Source organism: Dermochelys coriacea, chromosome 2 (assembly GCF_009764565.3).
Source record: "Dermochelys coriacea isolate rDerCor1 chromosome 2, rDerCor1.pri.v4, whole genome shotgun sequence".
Lineage (NCBI taxonomy): Eukaryota > Metazoa > Chordata > Testudines > Dermochelyidae > Dermochelys > Dermochelys coriacea.
In genome coordinates, this window is record NC_050069.1 from 71,049,253 (window position 1) to 71,066,417 (window position 17,165).

At 43.6% G+C, this 17,165-nt stretch overlaps 1 protein-coding gene across 9 annotated transcripts in view; it reads left to right on the forward strand.

The window, feature by feature from the left end:
• The window catches only part of ATP6V1H (ATPase H+ transporting V1 subunit H), a 97,174-nt gene that overhangs the window by 15,270 nt on the left and 64,739 nt on the right, over positions 1 to 17,165 (forward strand). For 8 of the 9 annotated variants that reach the window (XM_043507864.1, XM_043507863.1, XM_038392962.2 and 5 more), the window contains exon 2: positions 7,658 to 7,780. In XM_043507864.1, the coding sequence (XP_043363799.1) occupies positions 7,677 to 7,780 (104 nt within the window). In that variant the 5' untranslated portion in view covers positions 7,658 to 7,676. Of the gene's footprint in view, positions 1 to 916; positions 969 to 7,657; positions 7,781 to 17,165 lie in introns of those variants that run through there. The other variant, XM_043507865.1, reaches the window with a different exon arrangement.

A 17,165-nucleotide genomic window follows, 5' to 3' on the forward strand; every position in this document is an offset into this window, starting at 1 on the left:
CAGTCATCCCTTCTCCCCGTCCCCTGACTGCCCCTGGACCCCCTGCTCCTTACTGCCCCCTGTCATCCCATCCATCCCCATTCTTCCTGACTGCCCCCTGGGACCCCTGCCCCTTCCAACCCCCCTGTTCCCTGCCCTCTGATCGCCCTGACCCTTATCCACACCCCTGACCACCCCCACCTGCAACTCTCCTGCTCTCTATCCAACCCCCCCCCCCGCCCCTTTACCACACTGCCTGGAGCATGGGTGGCTGGTGGCGCTACAGCCGTGCCATCCAGAGCACTGGGTCAGGCCGCAGCTGTGCTGCCCAGCTGCCCAGAGCGTTGCCCATGGTGTGGTGTGCTGAGGCTGCGGGGGAAGGGGGACAGCAGGGGAGGGGCAGGGGGTGAGCCTCTTGGACCAGGAGCTCAGGGGCCGGGCAGGAGGGTCCTGCAGGCCAGATGTGGCCCACGGGCCGTAGTTTGTCCACCTCTGGCCTGGGCACATCAGCTCTGGGATCCTGCAGCGTGCAGAGCGCAGTTTGACTGCTGCACCCATGTGCAGTCCCAGCGCAGTCTGCCGGGTTCTGAAGAGCTTCAGCAGGCTGCTTGTGTACAGCAAAGTGCTGCACCCCTATTCAGTTCCCTCTTGGCCTGTTCCTACTTGCCTCTAGCTTCCCCATCCTTGAGCTCTCTAAACTCTCTTTTCCAGTCCCCACTAATCTGACAAGTATTTAAAATGGACCCTGCTACTTTCTCTAAGAACTAGGTCATCGAGCCCTTTAAGGGACAACTAATACACTACAAAGAAAAGGAGTACTTGTGGCACCTTAGAGACTAACAAATTTATTAGAGCATAAGCTTTTGTGAGCTACAACTCACTTCATTGGATGCATAAAATGAAAAATATAATGGGGAGATCTTATATGCACAGAGAACATGAAATAATGGGTGTTACCATACAGACTGTAACAAGAGTGACCCGGAAAGGTGAGCTATTACCAGCAGGAGAGTGGGGGGGGGGGGCGGGCTAAATTAATTATATCCAGTTTGCAAATTAATTCCAATTCAGAAATCTCTCGTTGGAGTCTGTTTTTGAAGTTTTTTTGTTGAAGGATAGCCACTCGCAGGTCTGTAATCATGTGACCAGAGAGATTAAAGTGTTCTCCGACTGGTTTTTGAATGTTGTAATTCTTGACGTCTGATTTGTGTCCATTTATTCTTTTACATAGAGACTGTCCAGTTTGACCAATGTACGTGGCAGAGGAGCATTGCTGGCACATGATGTCATATATCACATTGGTAGATGCGCAGGTGAATGAGCCTCTGATAGTGTGGCTGATGTGATTAGGCCCTATGATGGTGTCCCCTGAATAGGTATGTGGACACAGTTGGCAACGGGCTTTGATGCAAGGATAGGTTCCTGGGTTAGTGATTCTGTTGTGTGGTATGTGGTTGCTGGTGAGTATTTGCTTCAGGTTGGGGGGCTGTCTGTAAGCTAGGACTAGCCTGTCTCCCAAGATCTGTGAGAGTGATGGGTCGTCCTTCAGAGTAGGTTGTAAATCCTTGGTGATGCTTTGGAGAGGTTTTAGTTGGGGGCTGAAGGTGATGGCTACTGGCGTTCTGTTATTTTCTTTGTTGGACCTGTCCTGTAGTAGGTGACTTCTGGGTACTCTTCTGGCTCTGTCCATCTGTTTGTTCACTTCAGCATCTAGGTATTGTAGTTGTAAGAATGCTTGATAGAGATCTTGTAGGTGTTTGTCTCTGTCTGAGGGGTTGGAGCAAATGCGTTTGTATCGTAGAGCTTGGCTGTAGACAATGGATCGTATGGTGTGATCTGGGTGAAAGCTGGAGGCCTGTAGGTAGGCATAGTGGTCAGTAGGTTTCCGGTATAGGGTGGTGGTTATGTGACCATCGCTTATTAGCACCGTAGTGTCCAGGAAGTGGATCTCTTGTATGGACTGGTCCAGGCTGAGGTTGATGGACCTCGATGGGATGGAAATTGTTGAAATACTGGTGGAATTCCTCAAGGGCTTCTTTTCCATGGGTCCAGATGATGAAGATGTCATCAATGTAGCACAAGTAGAGTAGGGGAATTAGGGGACGAGAGCTGAGGAAGCGTTGTTCTAAGTCAGCCATAAAAATGTTGGCATACTGTAGGGCCATGCGGGTACCCATAGCAGTGCCGTTGATTTGAAGGTATACATTGTCCCCAAATGTGAAATAGTTGTGGGTGAGGACAAAGTCACAAAGGTCAGCCACCAGGTTTGCCGTGACATTATCGGGGATACTGTTCCTGACGGCTTGTAGTCCATCTTTGTGTGGAATGTTGGTGTAGAGGGCTTCTACATCCATAGTGGCTAGGATGGTGTTTTCAGGAAGATCACCGATGGATTGTAGTTTCCTCAGGAAGTCAGTGGTGTCTCGAAGATAGCTGGGAGTGCTGGTAAGGTAGGGCCTGAGGAGGGAGTCTACATAGCCAGACAATCCTGCTGTCAGGGTGCCAATGCCTGAGATGATGGGGCGTCCAGGATTTCCAGGTTTATGGATCTTGGGTAGCAGATAGAATACCCCAGGTCGGGGCTCCAGGGGTGTGTCTGTGCGGATTTGTTCTTGTGCTTTTTCAGGGAGTTTCTTGAGCAGAGGGTGTAGTTTCTTTTGGTAATCCTCAGTGGGATCAGAGGATAATGGCCTGTAGAATGTGGAGTTAGAGAGCTGCCTAGCAGCCTCTTGTTCATATCCCAACTTATTCATGATGACGACAGCACCTTCTTTGTCAGCCTTTTTGATTATGATGTCAGAGTTGTTTCTGAGGCTGTGGATTGTGTTGTGTTCAGCATGGCTGAAGTTATGGGGCAAGTGATGCTGCTTTTCCACAATTTCAGCCCGTGTACGTCGACGGAAGCAATTTATGTAGAAGTCCAGTCTGTTGTTTCGACCTTCAGGAGGAGTCCACGCAGAATCCTTCTTTTTGTAGTGTTGATAGGAAGGATTCTGTGGGTTAGTATGTTGTTCAGAGGTGTGTTGGAAATATTCTTTGAGTCGGAGACGTCGAAAGTAGGATTCTACATCACCACAGAACGGTATCATGTTTGTGGTCCTGGAGGGACAAAACCCCGAGATAGGACAGACTCTTCTGCCGGGCTAAGAGTATAGCTGGAAAGATTAACAATATTGTTTGGTGGGTTAAGAGAACCACTGTTGTGGCTCCTTGTGGCATGTAGTAGTTTAGATAGTTTAGTGTCCTTTTTCTTTTGTAGAGAAGCGAAGTGTGTGTTGTAAACGGCTTGTCTAGTTTTTCTAAAGTCCAGCCATGAGGAAGCTTGTGTGGAAGGTTGTTTTTTTATGAGAGTATCCAGTTTTGAGAGCTCATTTTTAATCTTTCCTTGTTTGCTGTAGAGGATGTTGATGAGGTGGTTCCGCAGTTTCTTTGAGAGTGTGTGGCACAAGCTGTTTGTATAGTCTGTGTGGTATGTCGATTGTAATGGATTTTTTACCTTCAGTCCTTTTGATATGATGTCCATCTGTTTGCATTTGGAGAGGAAGATGATGTCTGTCTGTATCCGTACGAGTTTTTTCATGAAGTTGATAGATTTCCACTAACATGCTGGTGCGTTTACAGCAGGGGTCGGCAACCTTTCTGAAGTGGTGTGCCAAGTCTTCATTTATTCCCTTGAATTTAAGGTTTTGCATGCCAGTAATACATTTTAACATTTTTTAGAAGGTCTTTCCCTATAAGTTTATATAATTATTGTCGTATGTAAAGTAAACACGATTTTCAAAATGTTTAAGAAACTTCATTTAAAATTAAATTAAAATGCTGATCTTGCGCTGTCAGCCCGCTGCCAGCTTGGGGTTCTGTTCACCTAGGCCGGCAGCAGGCTGAGCGGGGTCTGCGGCCGGGACCCCGGCTGGCAAGGGGCCGGCAGCCAGAACCCCAGACCGGCAATGGGCAGAGTGGGGCTGGTGGCTGGGATCCCAGACGGGAAGTGAGCTGAGTGGATCAGCCCGCTGCTGGTCTGGGATTCCGTCCGCTGGTTTCTGCCAGTCAGAGTCCTGGCTGCCAGCTCCACTCAGCCCTCTGCCGATCTGGGATCCTGATCCCCGCCCACGTAGAGTGGGTACCTACCTTCTCCCTGGTTCTAGCCCATTCTCTTCCTCTTTCTCTGCACTGAGCTGAGGGTGGGAGTGCACTGAGCACAGGACTGGGGGTGAAGGAGCAGGTTGGGGTGCAGGAGCAGGTTGGGGTGCAGGCTCTGGCCAGGAGCTAGGATGAGGGAGGGGGCTCAGGGTTGGGGCAGGAGATTTGGGTGTGGAGAGCAGCTCCCATTTGGTGCGAGGGGTGCAGGTAAGAATGTGGCGGGGGGTAGTGGTGGTGCAGGAGCTTTCATTTGGTGCAAGGGTTGGGGGTGGGAATGGGGGGGTGCAAGAGTCAGGGCAGGGTGTGTGTGCAGGGGTCAGGGCAGAGGGCTGGGGTTGTGGGCTAGGCTTGTGGGGGTGCTCGCAGCCCCCTTTCTAGAGTGGCTTACGGCAGGGGGCTGGAGGGGATATACCCTGATTCCAACCCCCTTCCCCAAGACCCCGTCCCCACCTCATCTCCGCCTCCTCCCCGGAGCAGCGGGAGAGGAGGAGGGGCAGGAACCCAGCATGTTGGGGGAAGAGGCGGGGGAGGGGGGACCTTGCCTGCGCTGCAGCAGCAGCGGCAGGACCAAGCTTCTTCACCCTGCCCCCGTGGTGGGGGGGAGGGGTGGAGAAGAGCGGGCTGGGGCATGCAGGATTTTTAATGGCACGCTGCTGCCTGCCGGGGTCCTGGCCCCGCTCAGCCCGCTGTCGGCCTGGGTTCAGCAGCGGGCTGAGCGGGGCTGGTGGCTGGGACCTGGGAGGCAGCTGTGTGCCATTAAAAATCAGCTCGCGCACCGTCTTTGACACACGTGCCATAGGTTGCCAACCCCTGGTTCACAGTATAGCTCCCAAAAGTGCAATGTTGAAGGGTTTATTTATTGCTTTCCTTTTTTAGGGCTACTTTTCTTTCCCCCCATGAAATAATAATGGGAAGTAAAAAAGTTGCTTTTTTCATACAATAATAGAAATGAGGGGTGTGTATTGGGGAGTAGAGAATGGAGAAGAGAGATTCTGCTTCTTTGTGGTGGCAGTGGTCAAATAGCTCCAAGCTGGTTGGTAGGTAGGTCTAGTTTAGGGTGTGTGGAGTTCCTGCTCCTGCCAGACTTCAACCTGATGCAAACATGCTCCTTGTTTTGGAATCAGAGTCAGATGACGATTAGGTCATAAAGGAAGGAGAAAGCAGAAGTGGTGAAGGTCACTGTCTGTGATATTGAGACCTAGTGTTACTGTTATTGCCAAAGGGTAAATGTTTATATAGCATGACATGCCAGTGAAGACTTCTGATTTTTGGACAGTTCTTGAGAAGGAAGAATTGATGTCACTAGGGGAATGACTAGCTGTAAGACAAATGACTAAATTAAATTAGGCCTAAATTATGTGATACATGCTGAATAGGACATCCATGCCTTTTCTAATTGAAAGCTCCTGGGTCCAAGTCACACTGCTTTTAAGTTACTTTTAGGGCTACTTCTGGAGTTGCAAAAATGCAATTCTTTGAAGCAGTCTTTATTCAAATAACTTCCTTGATTGTGTAAGTAAAGTTTGTTTTAAAATGTCTCAAATCTGTTTGGGAAATGTTTTTTTTAAAGCTGGAGCAACTTCATTATTGATGCAGCCAGACTCTGATATGGGGAGCAGAACATAAAGGAATACATAACAGAAGGATGGGAGAAGTTCAGTCTGACCCGTTTTTATTTTCCTTTTTTTTTTTTTCTCTTAAGAGAATTTTTCGTGCATCGCTTTCATTGTGTCTAAATGAAACAGTGAGAAACTTTGTGTCACTTCACAAACTCTTCCCATTTTCTGTTGTGGAGTAAATACAGGAGCTTGGCTTGTATTTCTTCTTACAAATGCTGCTTAGTTTATTTTGCTATGATTTTTTCCATGCCTATGCTTGTCTTAATATTGCGTACCCTATGGTTAATTGTTTACTGTTCCTGACTGACCTTTCTGACCTGTTGGTGTTACCCACTGTGAAAAGCTCACTGAACATTTACTAACCCAATGACTTTGTGTAGTCACACAAGTGAAAAATACCTGTGTTGCCTTGCCTCTAAGGCCACTCTTCCTGAAATATAAAGAATTACAACAGTTTTGTACTGCATTTAAATTCTGTTAGTTTTTTTTAATGAGCATACTGTTTTGTCTTCTTTTGTTTTCTTGCTTCACTCCATTTTCGTTTTTGCCCTAAAACAGACAACGATGTTTCTGTTTTACTTGTGTTACCATTAATGTCTGTTTCCTCTCCATCCTCCTTTCTCCATGCACTTCTGTTCCTTTTATCTTCTTGCATTGTGGCTTTTTAAAATTTTCTTCCTTAGATACTCTCTCTCTGTATACATCCCCACCACAATCTCTAAACTGTGAAGGCTGATGGAAATCTCTACTGCTCTAATATTCCCTCGATTTTCTGGCTGCTATGGAGGCAGTGGGAAGCGTTTCTGCTACACTCTGAGATCCTCATCCCCCAATGAATAACTCAAGTATTGACCTTGACTAACCAACAGCAAAATAAGATTGACCTGAATCTTTGATTCTTGTCAGTTTAACGTCTGCTTATGTACACTTTTCATTAGCAGTAGTTTTCACACTGCTACAGATTGGGGAAAATTGAGCAGCTAGCACTGGAGATGTCTTACACTCACTGCATCAGTGAACACTAGGTTCACATTGGGAAGGTCATCCTAACCATAAGACCAGAAACTTTATTTTTTTTTAAATATAGAAAAGGAAATCTTAAATTGTTCAGAAACGTCCTTTTTGCCACAGGCAAGTGGATATTTTCCAAGCCCTGCAGATCTCAAAGGAAAAAACGCTGAGGCTTGGTGTGAAGAAATTTTCAGCTTTTTAAAGGAAGTGTTGAAGACTTTTGTCAAATACAGTTTAGTTGAAAGTGGCTTGTATATATGTTTGTTTTCCCACTGTTCATGCTTTTGTATGTCTTTCACGTGCTGTCTTTGATGCGACTGTCAGAATTGAGGTGTATGCATCTTTGGATGTCATCCCTTTATCGACAACCATAACTTACACCCATGAAGAGTTTATATTCTTATTTAGCTAGGGAACTACTTAAAAGAGGTAGCAACAAATGCTTTAGCCTCTCACATAATTATCTTCCACCGTGAATGAGTTTTGAAGAAAATTTCTATACAACATAAACAGCAGATAATCAATTAATATTTAAATTAGTTTTAATATATACCTTATCCCATGAAATATCTTCACATTATTGCATGAGCACAATGTTTTTTCATTGTGACTTAAAATTAATGGAAGAGGAAAATTATTTTTAAAAGTACAGGCCAAAGTTTTCAAAAGCAACCTGTGGTTTCCTTGTTTTTTTGCGGGGGGAATGCCAGACTTGAGATGCCATAAAGAGGCCTTATTTTCAGAAAATTCTTGGTACCCACACTGTTAAAACTAGCTCCTTTAAGGTGTCCCAAACTGGGCACCTAAAATCATTTAAAAACTGCTGGAAATCTTGGCCACATAGTTTGTTTGTGTTCCTAATTTATTGTACTTGTCTCAGATCTGACTCATAATGTATTTCTGAACAGATTTTAAGTCAAGATTAAAATGGATATCAGAGGTGCTGTGGATGCTGCTGTCCCAACAAACATAATTGCTGCCAAAGCTGCTGAAGTTCGGGCAAACAAAGTAAACTGGCAGTCATATCTCCAGTAAGTATGTAAACTGACCATGAATCATTGACAGCTCCATTTTCTACTAGCTTGTGGATTCTTGTGAATATCCATTATGATGTGTAACATGAGAAGTGTCATTCTATCATGATATTATGAAAGTGGAAAAAACCTACAGTGAATGGAAATAGCTGGGATAATTTCCTATGGACTTACTTCAAGAAAAGGAACTTCATTTTTTGAATTCAATATAATGGTCCTCAGAAACATTGTTTTTAAGACAAGTTTACTAAAATTGATTACTTTCTACCTACTATTAGAATAGTGTTTCCTCACAGAAAGCATGGCCTAATAGAAAAAGCACAGGACTGAGGCCAGGGTTACATGAGGAGTACTTTGCCAGTATAGGTGTAGTTACTTGCAAATCACTTCGATTGTGTATGCAGCTTATACTGACAAAACTGCGATTTTTGTTGGCGTGGCTTATTCCAACCCTGAGCACCCCTGAACAAAATAGGTATACTAGCAATAGCAGAGTTTTTCTTGTACAGTAACTCCTCACTTAACGTCCCGGTTAACCTTGTTTCTTTTTTACATCCCTGATGTATTAGAGAACATTTTCGTTTAAAGTTGTGCAATGGTCCCTTACAATGTTGTTTGGCAGCCTCTTGCTTTGTCCACTACTTGCAGGAAGAGCAGCCCGTTGGAGTTAGCTGGTGGGGGCTTGGAATCAGGGTGGGCCGGCAGCCCCCCCATCATCTCACCTAAGTTTCCTGTGTGGCAGCTGCCCAGCAGGCTATCAGTTGTCAGGCAGTTCAGGTGTCCCTCCCTGCGCTGTGTGCTGCTCCTGCCCTCTGCCTTGGAGCTGCTCCTGGGAGCCTCCTGCTTGCTTTGCAGGGAGAGGGAGGGAAGAGGGGTGCTGATGTCAGGGTTTACGTACTCCCCACTCCTGTACCCCATCTCTGCAGTGGAGGGGGACACAACAGAGCTCAGGATGGAGGAAGCTTGCTGGCAGCTGCTGCTGACTCAACTTGCTGATCTACTTAAAAAGGCAATGTACTTGGAGTGGGGTCTGCGTACTTAAAGGGGCAATGCGCATCTCACTCACATGCACACAGGGTGTGTGTGTCTCTCTCTGTCTGTCACTCACTCACATGCACACGGTGTATTTGCAGCCACTGCCATGCGTATATTTTATCTCCTCCCCCCCATTGGTGCTACCTTGTAGAGTGTGAAGCGACATTAAGAACAATGTATTCACCCTTGAGGGCTCAGCCAAGTGTTATATCATCATTTAGTAGAAGGCATTCCCTGGGAAATAACCTACCCTCTTCCATCCTGTGACTACACCACCTCAACTATGCTTCACGATCATCATTGCTGTGTACAGTATTAAATTGTTTGTTTAAAACGTATGTCTTTTGTCTGGTGAAAAAAATTTCCCTGGAACCTAACCCCCCCCCCATTTACATTATTTCTTATGGGGAAATTGGATTTGCTTAGCATTGTTTCTCATAAAGTAGCATTTTTCAGGAACATAACTACAACGTTTAGCGAGGAGTTACTGTATAACAGCATTGACATTGAAGCTTTTTGCCAATGTGAATTTAAACTGAGTGGGACCCTGGGGCGGGGGGCATGTTGAGATTGCTTAATTAGGGCAAACTGCAAAGAAAGGGGCAGACAATCCCCAAAACTGCTAGTTATTCTAAAACTTAAATTCACTATGCCAGCAACAAGAGAGCTTCTACAATACCATACTGGTTACCTAAAAGCCAGAAATACAGTTCCCTTAAAGCAATCCAGCCTTGACCTCCCACCCAGACAGCCAAATCAAATATGATGAGGATTACTGAAAATCTTGTTCATCATTTAAAAAGTTCTACCAATCCCAAAGGATCAGACACGTTACCCTCCAGGTTAATGAATATCTTAGATCTTACCCAAATACATGCTTACAGCCAATTCTTATTAACTAAGCTAAAATTTATTAAAAAAAGGAGAGAGAGAGTATTGATTAAAAGGTCATTATACGTACAGACGTGAATAGAGTTCTTAGGTCAGTTTCATAGTAGAGATCTTTAGAGTTGTAAAGAGTCCTTTCCAGAATCAGTTTTAGGTTACAGTTACGGCTACAATTTAGTCACGGAGGGCATGGAAGTCACGGAATCTGTGACTTCCAGGTGACCTCCGTGACTTCAGCCTGCCGTGGTCAGGATCTGCAGGGTCCCCCGCCGCCCACGGAAGCAGAGACTGCGGGGTACCCCTACTGCCTCTGGCAGGGAACCCCCGCAGGTCCCGGCTGCTATGGGCTGAAGTCACGGAGACTGTGGGAGCCCCCACAGCTCCCGGCCCATAGACCAGGCCTTAATGTCTAATTGAAGTGTGGGTGTGGACACTTCATCTCTCTATGCCTGACGGTTTGTCTACCTGGGAAAGTAGTGAATTTAAACTGGTATAGCTATACCAGTATAACTGCTTGTGTGGACACTTTTTACTATGGAATAAGAATGGCTTGTTAGGTTTAACTTGCGTTGCTTTGAAATGGGTTTAAGCTAAACTGAACTAATGCACTCTTATTTCATAAGAAGTGTCCAAGCAGGCTTAACTATGCTAGAATCCTTCACTAAAAAAAAAAAAAAATTAAAATTGTGACCAGATGCTTAACACAATTTAATATTAACAAGAAGGAAGGAACACAAGCCAGAACAGGTTAAAGGATATTTAGATGTATTTAAGTTGTCAGGGTCTGGAAAAATTCACCTTGAGTACTTAGGGATTTAGTTGACGTGATGTTGGAACCGTTAGCAATTATCTTTGCGAATTCATGGAGGATGAGTGAGGTCCCAGAGGACTGAAGAAGAGCAAACATAGTATCTATCTTTAAAAAGAGGAACAGAGGACCCAGGGAATTATAGACCAGTCAGACAAACTTTGATACCTGGGAAGATACTGGAACAAATTATTAAACAATCAATTTGAAAACAACTAGAGGATAAGATGGTGATAAGCAATAGCCAAATCTATGCCAAATCAACCTAATTTCCTTCTTTGACAGGGTTACTGCCCCAGTGGATGCGGGGAAGCAGCGTATGTGATTTATCTTTATTTTTAGTAAAGCTTTGACAGTCTTCCACATCATAGTCTTATAAGTAAACTAGGGGAATGTGGTCTAGATGAAATTACTATAAGGTTGGTGCATAATTGGTTGAAAAACCCTAAATAAAGACAGGTTTCAGAGTAGCAGCCGTGTTAGTCTGTATTCGCAAAAAGAAAAGGAGTACTTGTGGCACCTTAGAGACTAACAAATTTATTAGAGCATAAGCTTTCGTGAGCTACAGCTCACTTCATCAGATGCATTTGGTGGAAAAAACAGAGGAGAGATTTATATACACACACACAGAGAACATGAAACAATGGGTTTATCATACACACTGTAAGGAGAGTGATCACTTCAGATAAGCCATCACCAGCAGCAGGGGGGGGGAAAGGAGGAAAACCTTTCATGGTGACAAGCAAGGTAGGCTAATTCCAGCAGTTAACAAGAATATCAGAGGAACAGTGGGGGGTGGGGTGGGGGGGAGAAATAGTTTTACTTTGTGTAATGACTCATCCATTCCCAGTCTCTATTCAAGCCTAAGTTAATTGTATCCAGTTTGCAAATTAATTCCAATTCAGCAGTCTCTCGTTGGAGTCTGTTTTTGAAGCTTTTTTGTTGAAGGATAGCCACTCTTAGGTCTGTGATCGAGTGACCAGAGAGATTGAAGTGTTCTCCAACTGGTTTTTGAATGTTATAATTCTTGACGTCTGATTTGTGTCCATTCATTCTTTTACGTAGAGACTGTCCAGTTTGGCCAATGTACATGGCAGAGGGGCATTGCTGGCACATGATGGCATATATCACATTGGTAGATGCGCAGGTGAACGAGCCTCTGATAGTGTGGCTGATGTGATTAGGCCCTATGATGGTGTCCCCTGAATAGATATGTGGACAGAGTTGGCAACGGGCTTTGTTGCAAGGATAGGTTCCTGGGTTAGTGATTCTGTTGTGTGGTGTGTGGTTGCTGGTGAGTATTTGCTTCAGATTGGGGGGCTGTCTGTAAGCAAGGACTGGCCTGTCTCCCAAGATCTGTGAGAGTGATGGGTCGTCCTTCAGGATAGGTTGTAGATCCTTGATGATGCGTTGGAGAGGTTTTAGTTGGGGGCTGAAGGTGATGGCTAGTGGCGTTCTGTTATTTTCTTTGTTGGGCCTGTCCTGTAGTAGGTGACTTCTGGGTACTCTTCTGGCTCTGTCCATCTGTTTCTTCACTTCAGCAGGTGGGTATTGTAGTTGTAGGAATGCATGATAGAGATCTTGTAGGTGTTTGTCTCTGTCTGAGGGGTTAGAGCAAATGCGGTTATATTGTAGCGCTTGGCTGTAGACAATGGATCGAGTGGTATGATCTGGATGAAAGCTAGAGGCATGTAGGTAGGAATAGCGGTCAGTAGGTTTCCGATATAGGGTGGTGTTTATGTGACCATCGCTTATTAGCACCGTAGTGTCCAGGAAGTGGATCTCTTGTGTGGACTGGTCCAGGCTGAGGTTGATGGTGGGATGGAAATTGTTGAAATCATGGTGGAATTCCTCAAGAGCTTCTTTTCCATGGGTCCAGATGATGAAGATGTCATCAATGTAGCGCAAGTAGAGTAGGGGCATTAGGGGACGAGAGCTGAGGAAGCGTTGTTCTAAGTCAGCCATAAAAATGTTGGCATACTGTGGTGCCATGCGAGTACCCATCACAGTGCCACTGATTTGAAGGTATACATTGTCCCCAAATGTGAAATAGTTATGGGTGAGGACAAAGTCACAAAGTTCAGCCACCAGGTTAGCCGTGACAGTATCGGGGATACTGTTCCTGATGGCATGCTTAGTCTTGAGAAAAGAAGACTGAAGGTGGACCTAATAATAGTCTTCAAAAGGGCTGGTATAGTAAGGACCGTGATGAATTATTCTCCATGTCCACTGACTCTAGGACAAGAAGTAATCAACTTAATCTGTACAAGAGAGATTTAGGCTAAATGTTAGGAAAACCTTTCTAACTATAAGGCTATTAAGCCCTGGAATAGGTTTCCAAGGGAGGTGGTAGAATCCCTGTCATTGGAGGTTTTTAAGAAAAGGTTAGACAAATACCTGCCAGGGAAGGTCTAGCTATAGTTGGTACTGTGTCAGCATTGGGGGGGATGGAATTATGACCTCGAGGTCCTTTCCATCTCTAAGTTTCAATCGTGCTAGAAGGATGGGAGACAGGTGGTATGGTCCATTTATTGAAAGAGTATGCCTATCTTTTGCTCTCAAGATGCTGAACTTTGTTATCCTTCGCAGCTCCTGGAGGAATGAAAATTTGTGAGCTTTCCTGATGTGTATGGCCCTTGTCATAGTTAGTTCATGCTGCTGCTGCTTCTGTATTAGATTACTGCAACATGTTCAGTCAAGATGGAACTATACTTTCAGACCATTTAGGAATGTTAGTTAGCACAGAATGCAACTGCCCATTTACTTAGTGATGTTTCTAGAATGAAGCACAGTGCCCTAGTGCTTGGTCGACAACACGTGTTGGGGATTGTACTGGTGCCTAGCACAGTGGGGTCATGGTTCATGACTGGGGCGTCTACCTGCAAATACAAATAACATTTGCATTTGATTTATTTCTTGATACAGTTCAAAGTGGTGATTGACCTATGTGGATTGGTCCTGATTATTTTAGAGAGCACCTCTTTCATGCTCCATTATGAGAGTTAAGATTATCTGAGATGCTGTGCTGACAATCCATAGATAAAACTGTGAGCACGTTTAATGTGCCCTCAAAAATGGAAGCCTGTCTCAAATCAGATCTTCTGGTTTTTGCCCTAAATTGGGATAAGACTTTATGTTCAGTTTTCTTGAGGTGCCATTTTATTTTATTTGTGATTTTTTTAAGTGGTGTATATGCTGTTAAGTATATTTTATGACCTGTTTTAAAATTACATTAAAACACTGGTTTTAAAGCAAACAGGAGAGGCGTCTTCCTCTGCCCATTCTGCTCTGCAGTGCTGGAGTAGAGTTGCTTGCTCAGAGTTGCTCAAATTCTGGTATATGCCAGTATCTAGGTCCCGAGTTCTCTAGTACAGGGTCAGTTTAGTCTAAGTCTAACTAGTGTATTGTTTGTTCTGCCTCTGAATGTTATGCATGTAAACAAAAAGTCATATTACACAAAACATGTAGCAGTGTTTACTGACAGTGTTTGATTTCAGAGTGTGTAGCATGTCTGCAAGAACTTAATATTTGGGTTGTATCATAACTGAAAAAGTTTTCTGCATTTGTCATTGAATATATTGTCAGTTTTGCAAATTAATTTGATTTGAGAATTGATTATTTTAATACCGAAACTTCTGTTTACCTAGTTTTGGGTGTAATTCTAACTAGGGTCAGTAGTCTTAACCAAACAAAAAACCTAACAGCCTTTGTGTAGTAGTTTACACTTAATTTTGTGTGTAGACTGTAGAAAGTATTGTCTTCCTGCTGCTGCTGCATTGTAAAATCAGAATATTTCAGTTGAGGGAAGCCAGGTTTCCCTTTTCTGAAGGAGACTTTCAAAAATGGTAAAACAGTCCTCTGCTGCAGGGGTTCTCAAACTTCATTGCACCATGACCCCTTCTGACAACAAAAATACTATATGACCCCAGAAGTGGGGATCGAAGCTTGAGCCTGCCTGAGCCTCATTGCCCTGGGTGGGTGGGCCAAAGCCCGAGCCTGCTTCGGGCAGTGGGGAGAAGCTGTAGCCCAGGGCTTCAGCACCAGGCAGGGGGTCTGTAACCTGAGCCCCACTGCCCAGGGCCAAAGCCCTTGGGCTTCAGCTTCAGCTCCAGGCAGTGGGGCTCGGGCTTCAGCCCGGGCCCCTGCAAGTCTAAGCCAGCCCTGGGGACTCTGTTAAAATGGGGTCATGACCCAATTTGAGATCCCAACCCACAGTCTGAGAACTGCTGTTCTACTGAAACAGTAGATACCCTTCTCAGAATCAGTGTTCTTGCATTTAGAAAACTACTGTACTGTAGGATGCAAAACCTATAAGAACACTTGATGTTTGAGTGAGTTGTGTGATGCATAATAGCTCACACTTTGCCTTCTGAGCATCACCCAGTGTGTTAAAAAGGGGTATTTACGTTCTTGGTGCTTGTGGATTTTATTTGTAAAGAGATACTATCAACTTTAATTTTTTGAAATTGACTAAAATCAAATAGTATGTCACGATGTTTTTATAATTTCTTGCCTTTAAAACATTTTTAGAGAGATTTTTTTCTGCTTGGTGCAGTTTGTGCTGGTACAATTGCACAGAAGCCATTCCCTCTATATACATTTGAATATGATTATTAAACCAGTCAAGCAATCAGATCATATGAGTGTCTTCTAATACTGTCATAAAGCATCACATGTCAAGGGCACTTGGGTAAAAACTTTGCATCTTGACATGCTGATAAAGTGAGTATGGGGTGGTATCAATAATAATTAATAGAAATGTCTAATTTTAGCTGTGAAACCTGGCAGATGTGTTTAAAACAGAAGCCAGGTTTTAGTTTGCTGAGTCCTGTGAATAAAACAGGAACTACAGTTGTCATGAGGAATGCATAATGGAAAAACCAAATTAATCACAAGTGTCTGTATCAACTACACTGACCAAGAGCTTTTTATAAATGATCTCTTACAAGCACTTGTTCTATATAAATCTTAAGCAACAATAACCAACATCATCTGCCTTCTTCAGTTCTATAATAGCAGTTACTAATGCCTGTCTTGTATTCAGGGTGTGAATGAAGTATTGACTTTGTTTTGAACTTTAAAAAATAAATACAATATTTGTTCCATGGGATAAGTGGCAGAGTTGTAGTAAGATTAATGGGCAGCAGAGTGAGTGGCTTGTACTTAAAGGGAACATAACATTAGTCTGCAACATCACAAGGGAAATCTATATAACAACTAAATGATTTACCAACGTAAAGCTTTACATGTAACAGATAATCACAATGGTCTTTTGGCGTTAGAATTGAGAATCTATGAATTATCTGAATCTATTTGGTGAAACTATTTCCTTTTTTTGAGTCTGAAGAATTTGACTTGCTGTCTAGCACTAGCAAAGATACACGGTGACCTGGCATATGTGAGATGTGGCACTTCTTGAACAAAATGCACGCTAGCTCATTGCACTGCATTCTTGGTTGCAGGACAATGCTTTATTGACTCTGTCTTAGTAACAGTACAATTGAATAATTCTGTGGGGGGGGGGGGAAAGGAGTGTTTTTTCAAATGAAATGGGGAGACTGGTTATTGTTTGTAATGTTCTTTGAAGAGGACAAGTGTATGTTAGTGTGAAGTGTTCTAAAAACAATTAGGTGGATATTTCCTGATTCCTTTTTACGTTGTATGGAATTTTGTAGTTTGACCAATGCTGATTGACTATTGTTCTCTCATACCAATCTCTTGGCTGACTAAAACTGTACAGGTTTGTTAATCCCTGGGGCTTCACAGACTCCATGGGCTGTGTTATAAAAATTACCTCCATCTTGCCAGAAGCCACTGTCTTAAGGGACCAATGAGCCTTGGCTTTATAAATCTTTTGGTAGCGGTGAGTTGGCCCCTACGCATGCTGAGAAATGGCTTGTTATGAGGAAGTGAGAACAAAATGTTGACCAACAAGATCTTCAAATGTCAAAGCATACAAAAATAGAATACAAAATACAAAAAGGGCTTAATTCTGTATTCCTGTTTCTGGAAAATCTCGTTATATTAAAAATCCAAAATTATCACTTGAAATAAAAATGAAATCTTGGTGTTTTTTCCATTCTTGGTGTCAGCAGTACACTTGTGTGCAGGGGAATACTCCCCACCTGCAGATTAGAAGAGAGAAGAGATCATCAGGAGAACATCATTGTGATGTTCCTCCTACTGTGGGGTAGAAGTGGTAATTTAGTCTCCCTCACTTCCCCCATAGTCTATCTTGGCATGCATATACACAGGTTTACATTGCTTACCACTAAATACAAACACTGTTTGGGTCTTCTGGATCCAAATAACTTTCTTAGTTAAAGAGGGAGGGAGGGAAGGACAAAAATCTCTAAGCTGCATTGGACCCTTTGGAATGCAGCTACATATTTTTAGAACATTATTTTTTAGGCCATGACTGGTTGATCAGTGTCCTTTTTTAAGAATACAGAAGCTGTATTTCATCGCAGACCTCTAGCAACCTAGTTTTGAATATAAACCTTAAGACTTTCAACTTACGAGTTCTTAAATCTTTCTAAAATTAGAGAAGGCTGGCTGGATTGTCAAAAATATGATTTGATATGGTCCTCAAAAAACAATTTCAATTTATTTTTTGTATAATCTAATGTTTTGACAGTTAAGTACTATCAT